Here is an 8,046-nt window from a genome sequence, read left to right as displayed (position 1 = left end):
AAAAGAATGATCATGAAAAAGAAAAACAGGGGGGAAAAAAAAGAACCCCATGTAACAAACTGAAATTACAAAGGGAAACGTGTCTACAGAGAAGGCATAAATACTTACATTTATATATAAAACAATACTAGATATGGCAAATGAATGCAGTCACACGTAGTAAAAACATCTAATATACACCAGCTTTCAATGTGGATGTTGTTCTCTGCAGGGAGGAGGGGGATCATAGTGGAAGGGAATAGTGGCTATACATGCAATGGTTTATTTCATAAGAGAAACAGGAAAAATATTAACATTTGTTTATTTGCAGTGGTGGGCATGTGGATGTTTGTTACTGTTTTATCTGTGTTTGAATTATTTCTTTAATAACAAGAATATGTCATAGGCTAAATTATAAATTTGCTTTCTGTAAACTTTACCCATAGAATATTTTTTGAATTATTTATTAAATGAAACAGCAATGTAAATTGGAATATTCATCTGTGATTGGGCCCAGAAATCTGTACTTTTTTTTTTTTTTTAAAGATGACTGGTAAGGGGATCTTAACCCCTGACTTGGTGTTCTCAGCACCACGCTCACCCAGTGAGCTAACCAGCCATGCCTATATAGGGATCCGAATCCGTGGCCTTGGTGTTACTAGCACCACACTCTCCCGAGTGAGCCATGGTCCGGCCCTAGAAATCTGCATTTTTAATAAATCCTCTGGTGCTTGGATACATTTGAGTCCTTCTTCTCTCTATTAGCAGTGCAATGATTTTGGCAGGTTATCTAAAGTACACTACCAAATTTTTGCATCTTTAAAATGAGGATATTCACAATTACTCACATAATTAAATGATACAGTGATGTAGTACTCAAAATCCCCATAAGATGTAATGTGTCTGTTCATGATATTGCCTTACATGTGACTAGATTCAAATGGTACATAAGTTTAACTTCAGAACACAAACTCAATTTACTCGCTACTTAGGGATTCCTCTTCCTTGGTGAACCACTTTTTCAAATTAGTCCATGCCACAACTATTATGGTTGCTGTGATGAGAATAGGAACAGCAATGTAGAAACCTAGAAGCCAGTTCTTGCCAGCATCCCTAGAAGCTCTTTCCGTAGCTGAACCTAAAAATAAAAATACAGACAACAAATCCATTAAGATATTCTTAATTTTCATTGTCATTTGGGGAACATAATAGAGTCATAATACTTGGGACTATCTGTTTAACTTTTCATTCAAAACCGCTTTCCAGAAAATTCAAAATTATTCTAATTATACAGCAGCTACAGCAAAATCTCACTATAACACTGTAATTGGGGCCGAAAGCCTCAAAGACATATAATGTGGAATTGTGGAATTGCAAAGTTATCCAAATTTGCATTGCTACAGGGTGTATTATCAAAAGTATTTTACTATATTTATGTATATCCTATTTTTCTTCAGTAGATTGCTGCCTTTTGACACTAGGGAAGGATCTACATTTACTTATGGAGCCACTGCAGTGCTACTAAAATGGCACATTATTTTGCTTACTGTATATCCCCAGTGCCTAGACCAGCACCTGACATATACTGAGTTGAACAAATGTTTGTTAACTCAATGAATGAATGAGTGACGGAAACTGAAGTCATGGTGAACAAACAGAACACTGTGCCAGCTTCCCCTCTGTCATCTATCAAGTGGAAATCTACAGGCTGTTTTCATCTAGACGATAAACCCCTTCAGAGTAAACTCTTGTGTTCTATTTCATTTTTCCTATAACAGAAACAGTAACAGAGTAAGTGTCTTTTTGTTTAGAGCTGAGATCACAAGATAAATCATGAGAGCACGGGGGAAGGAGAGGTTGGGAAATATTCTAAAAGAGAAAGTCAATGATATCCTTAAAATTTTTAACAGGTGTTCAGCTTCAATCATATTTTAATATTAGAAAAGAGATCAAGATTAAGAAGACATATTTGGTTTTCATTTCTTTAGAGAAGTCTGATTATTTTTTAATTACAACTATTAGTATCTTTTTAAATGGCAAAATATAACTTTGTTTTATTAAAGATAAACAATTTGAGAATTTTATTAAATGGATATCTAAATAGATACTTGCCCTCTTCCCCAAGCGATATAGAAGATCCTCTGGAACGTCTTTGACAATTTGGAGGCTGGAAGCCCTCATTGCAATGGCAGACATTGTTGGAATTGCACACCTAGGATCATTTTTTAAAATTAAATAATTATTTAAAAATATTTTTCACAGAAAGGTGAAATTATGAGATGGCTTATCAAGGTTACTTTTGTATCCTAACCTAGTGTAATTTTGTCTATCTGATTTACGTAGAGAGTTAACTCCACAAATCAAATGCCTGCTTTTTAGGCTCACACACGTAAAACAGCAAAAAGGAGCTATAAAGTGAAGCTCACGATATTTGCACCAAAAAAATGAAACAGGACCTCCAGGAAGATGGCAGACTAGAGGTTCCCAGGGCATATTCCTCCCACAGAAAAAGATCAAAACATGCCTACTGCCACTGTTGCAACCACCATGGCTGCAGTCACTGCCACCACCACTGCCACCGGCAGCCACAATTGTTCTGCAAGCAGTCTGCAACAACAAGAGCCACTGCTGCCACATAGGCAACCCATCAAAGTGACAGCCACAACCACCACCACTGCAAGGGTGGCCTGCTACCACAGTAGTACTGCCACTGTGAAGGTGGTCTGCCTACCACTTGACTGAACTGACACAAGGAGGGTCACCAGCATAGCGCAGGGAAGGAGAGTAACAGACATCAAGTACATGAGCAGACATCAACAAACAGATACAAGAAATACAAAAAAAAAAAAAAGAAAGAAAGAAAGAAAGAAAATATGAGGAGACAAAAAGATTACAATAACTCTCAAGAACCAGACACCAAAGAGGAGGAAACACCTGAAATGAATGAAAAGAAATTCTGAGTACAAATCTTAAAGAAACTTAATGAGATACAAGAAGACACAGGCAGATGACACAATAAACTAAGCAAAACTATTCAGAATATCAAGGCAGAAGTTTACAAAGACATTAAGTCTTTAAAAAAGAATGTAGCAGAACTCATGCAACTGAAGAAGTCATTCAACAATATAAAAAAACACAGTGAGAGCTTCAGCAACAGGTCAGAATAAGCAGAAGAAAGAATTTCTGTTGCTAAAAACAGTCTCTTCAAAATAACTCAGGTAGAGAAGAAGAAAAAAGAAATTTTAAAAATGAAGAAAATCTAAGAGACATACCAGAATACCTTAAGCACACAAATGTCTGAAACATGGGTATTCCTGATGGGGAGGAAAGATGAAAGACATTGAGAATATATTCAATGAAATAATAGTGGAAAACCTCCCAGATATAGAAAGACACACAGGCCTTCAGATTTAGGAGGCTCAAAGATCCCCAAACAGATTCAATCCAAAAATATCCTCTCTGAGGCACATTATAGTCAGACTGGCCCAAACAGAAAGACAAAGAGAGAATCTTAAAAACAGCAAGAGAAAAGCATCAAGTCACATATAAGGGAGTTCCCATCAGACTAGCAGCAGACTTCTCAACAGAAATTCTACATGCCAGAAGAGAATGGGATGATATATTCAAAATACAAAAAGAAAAAACTCCTACCCAAGAATACAATACCCAGCAAGGCTATTCTTCAAAAATGAAGGAGATATAGTGTATTTCCCAGATAAACAAAAAATATGAGAGTTCATCACAACATGACCATCCCCACAAGAAATCCTCAAGGGAGTCCTGCATCTGGAATCCAAAATATGATAATCATCACCATGAATATACAAGAAAGAAAAACACTTACCAGTAGAACAAAAATGCAAATAATAAAGAGAAAGAAACTGTATCTTACCACCTCCAAAGACCAACAAACACCAAAGACAAACAATAAAGGGAGAGAAACAGAAGATATTTAAAATATCCAAATGAAAAATCAATAAAATGCCAGAAGTAAGACTATACCTTCCAGTAACAACCCAAAATATCAATGCATTGATTTTCTCACTCCAAAGACAGAGACTGGCTGATTGAATTAAAAGCTATATTCAACTATATGCTATCTACAAGAGACTTGCCTCACCTGTAAGCATAAACACAGACTAAGAATGAAGGAATGGAAAAAGATATACCACACAAATGGAAATCAAAAATAAGCAGGAGTAGCCACTTATAACAGATAATAGAGACTTTAAACCAAAAACTATAAAAGGAAACAAAGAAGGCCACTATATAATGAAAAAAAAGATCTATCCAGCAGGAAGACAACAATCATAAACATATTTGCACCCAACATTGGAGCACCCAGTTATATAAAGCAAACACCACTAGACCTAAACCACACTTTAGACCAATTGGATTTGACAGATATCTACAGAACATTTCATCCAAAAACCACAGAATGTACCTTCTTCTCATCAGCACATGGAACATTCTCCAGGATTGAACACATGTTAGGTAAAACATGTTAGACAACATGTTAGCTTTAACACATTTTTTAAAAATTGAAATCATTTCAACTATCTTCTCTGACTACAACAGATTAAAACTAAAAATCAATAACAAGCAAAACATTGGAAACTATACAAATACATGGAAATTATTAACATGCTAATGAATGACTATGAGTCCAAGAAGAAATTAAACAGGAAATCAAAAAATTTCTCAAAATTAATTAAAATAAAAACACATCATACCAAAACCTGTCTAATACTGGAAAAGCAGTATTAAGAGGGAAGTTTATTGCAATAAATGCTTACATCGAAAGAAGAGAAAGATTTCAAATAAACAACCTAACACTACACCTCAAAAAACTAGAAAACAAGAAAAATCCAATCCCAAAATTAGTAGATGGAAAGAAATAATTAAGATCACAGCAGAAATAAATAAAACAGGAACCCCCCCAAAAGACATAAAAGATCAATAAAAAAAAAAAAAGTTGGATCTTTGAGAAGATAAACAAAATAGAAAAACCATTAGTAAGGCTAACTAAAAAAAGAAGACACAAATAGCAAAAATTAGAAATGAAAAAGGAGACATTACAACAGATACCACAGAAAAACAAAGAATCATTAGAGACCATTATAAACACATATATGCTAACAAATTTGAAAACCTGGAGGAAATGGATAAATTTCTGGGCACATACAGAAAAACAAGACTGAACCAACAAGAAATAGAAAACCTGAACAGACCAATAACAAGCAACAAGATTGAAGCAGTAATCAATCAGCAGTCTCCCAACAAAGAAAAGCCCAAGACTGGATGGCTTTACTGCCAAATTCCAATGGACCATTAAAGAGGAATTAACACCAATACTCCTCAAACTACTCCAAAAAACTGAAACAAAGGCTTTTCTCCCAAACTCATTCTATGAGGCCAGCATCACCCTGATACTAAAACCAGACAAAGATACAACAAAAAAAAAGAAAACTATAGGCCATATCTTTGATGAACATAGACACAAAAATCCACAGCAAATATTAGCAATCAGAATAGAGCAAAACAGCAAAAAATTATACATCATGATCAAATGGGATTCACCCCAGGGATGCAAGAATGGTTCAATATATGCAAGTCCATAAACTGATAAAACACATCAACAAAATGAAGGACAAAACCATATGATTAGCTCAATACATGCTGAAAAAGCATTTGACAAAATTCAACATCCCTTCATGATAAAGATTCAGCAAATTAGGAATAGAAGGAAAATATCTCAACACAATAAAAGCAATATATGACAAATCCACTGCCAATATCATCCTGAATGGGGAATGGGAACAGGACGAGGATGTCTCTCTCTCCATTCCTATTTATCATAGTATCATTGTAAGCACTAGCCAGAGCAATCAGGCATGAGAAAGAAATAAAGAGCACCCAAAATGGAAAAGTTGAAGTTAAACTGTCCCTGTTTGCAGATGACATGATTTTGTATGTAGAAAAGCTTAAGTACTCTACAAAGATACTCAAAGTTGATAAATGATTTTAGTAATGCTGCAGGATACCAAATCAACACACAAAAATCAGTAATGTTTTTATACTCCAACAATGATGTAGCGGGGGGAAAAAAATCAAGAAAGCTAGCCAAATTATAATATCACCAAAAAATAAAATAAAATAAATAAAATACCAAGTAATAAATTTAACCAAGGAGGTGAAAGATATCTACAATGAGAACTAAAAATCACTGTTGAAAAAATTAAAGAGGACATAAAAAGAAAGACATTCCATGTTTTGGGGTTGGAAGAACTAACATTATGAAAATGTATTAGTATCCAAAGCAATCTACAGATTCAATGCAATCTCCATCAAAATACCAATGACATTCTTCACAGAAATACAAAACACAATCCAAACATTCATGTGGAATAACAGACCGTGAATAGCCAAATCAATCTTAAGTAAAAAAAAAAAAAAAAAAAAGCGGGAGACATAACACTACCTGACTTCAAATCATACTACAAAGCCTAATAACCCAAACAGCATGTACAAAACAGCACAAAAATGGACTTGGACCAATGGAACAGAATAGAAAATCCAGCAATGAACAGACTTATAGCCAACTGATCTTTAACAAAGGCACTAAGAACACAGGGGAAAAGATGACACCTTCAATAAATGTTGCTGGAAAACTAGATATCCATATGTAGAAGAATGAAACTAGACCCATACCTCTTGACATATACCAAAACCAACTAAAATGGATTAAAGACTTAAATGTAAGACCTCAAAACATAAAACTACTAAAACAAAATATAAGGGAAACACTTCGGTAAGTAGGACAGTGCAAATACTTTATGAACAAGACAACAAAAGCACAGGGAAAAAAAGGAAAAATAAACCAATGGGATTATATCAAACTAAAAAGCTTCTGCACAGCAAAAGAAACAATTAACAGATCAAAAAGTCAGCTTACAAAGTGGGAGAATATATTTGCCAACTATGCATCCAACAAAAGATAAATATCTAGAATACACAAGTAATTCAAACAACTTAACAATAAAAAAAACTTGATTAAAAAATGGGCAAAGGAGCTGAGTAAGCATTTCTCAAAGGAAGATATATGAATGGCCAACAGACACATGAAAAATGCTCAACATCACTCAGCATTTTGTAAATGCAAATCAAAACCACATTGAGGTATCATCTCACCCCAGTTAGACTGGCTATTACCAAAAGAGACAGAGAATAACAAATGCTGCAAGGAGGTAGAGAAAGGGGAACTCTCCCGCACTTTCAGAGAGCTTGACTCAAATTCCTTCTTCATCAGAATGAAAGGTTGTTACTAAAATATGAGTTCTTCAAAAACAGAAACCTCCTCTATTTTATTCACTTTTATATTCCTGGCTGCCAGACCCATGGCTGGCACAAAAAAAAGGCACTAAGTAATCGTTAAATATCTGAATTAGTACCATAAGTCATGGACTTTTATCAATTGTTCTTAAATAGTCAAACTTGCAAACAATTCTTTAGATGTCAACGTAGATAAACAATATTTCCTTCTTCAACCAACTTCATGCCTAGAAGGTTATAAGGGAAATTGGAAAGGATTAAGATTTACTTCAGTCACAAGTAAGCTATCCAAACCTGTAGTTTAATGTTCCAGTAATCTTTTTTTAAATGTCAAGAAATCAGTTTAAAGATCTAACTGGCTTTTGTTAAAGATTCATGATGGCAGTATTCCATCTAAAATTTGGAAAATTTAGACTCCGTTCTGAAAGGATAAGCCTAGGAGGTGGATTTTACAGGCAGAAAAGGGCTGAAGAAACAGAAACAGGGGACAAAAAGTAGATTGTTCTTTTTCTTCCTTCATAGGGTTAAAACGGAGAGGACCTCATTGCCGGCTCAGGCAGGTAAGTGGGGCTCCTTCTGAATGGATGGTGTGAATCACCTGTGTTTGGAAAACTGGCCCATTTAAAGTCCAGTCTGATTATGTGGTAACTAGTATGAGTGACTCCACTCTGGTTTGGTCGGGTCTGTTGGACCTAGTTAAAGAGCTCAATCCAAAACAATGGCTTCTCATAAATT

At 34.9% G+C, this 8,046-nt stretch overlaps 1 protein-coding gene across 1 annotated transcript in view; it reads right to left on the bottom strand.

Annotated features, from left to right (window-relative positions):
• Positions 1 to 956: 956 nt before the first annotated feature.
• The window catches only part of ADAM32 (ADAM metallopeptidase domain 32), a 208,284-nt gene continuing 201,194 nt past the window's right edge, over positions 957 to 8,046 (bottom strand). Inside the window, exons 18-19 of the mRNA XM_063076729.1 lie at positions 2,094 to 2,191; positions 957 to 1,122 (exon numbers count right to left, since the gene is read on the bottom strand). Of these exons, the coding sequence (XP_062932799.1) occupies positions 957 to 1,122; positions 2,094 to 2,191 (264 nt within the window). The remainder of the gene's footprint in view (positions 1,123 to 2,093; positions 2,192 to 8,046) is intronic.

Source organism: Cynocephalus volans, chromosome 13 (assembly GCF_027409185.1).
Source record: "Cynocephalus volans isolate mCynVol1 chromosome 13, mCynVol1.pri, whole genome shotgun sequence".
Taxonomy (NCBI): Eukaryota; Metazoa; Chordata; class Mammalia; order Dermoptera; family Cynocephalidae; genus Cynocephalus; species Cynocephalus volans.
This window is presented reverse-complemented; position numbering and strand designations above follow the sequence as displayed.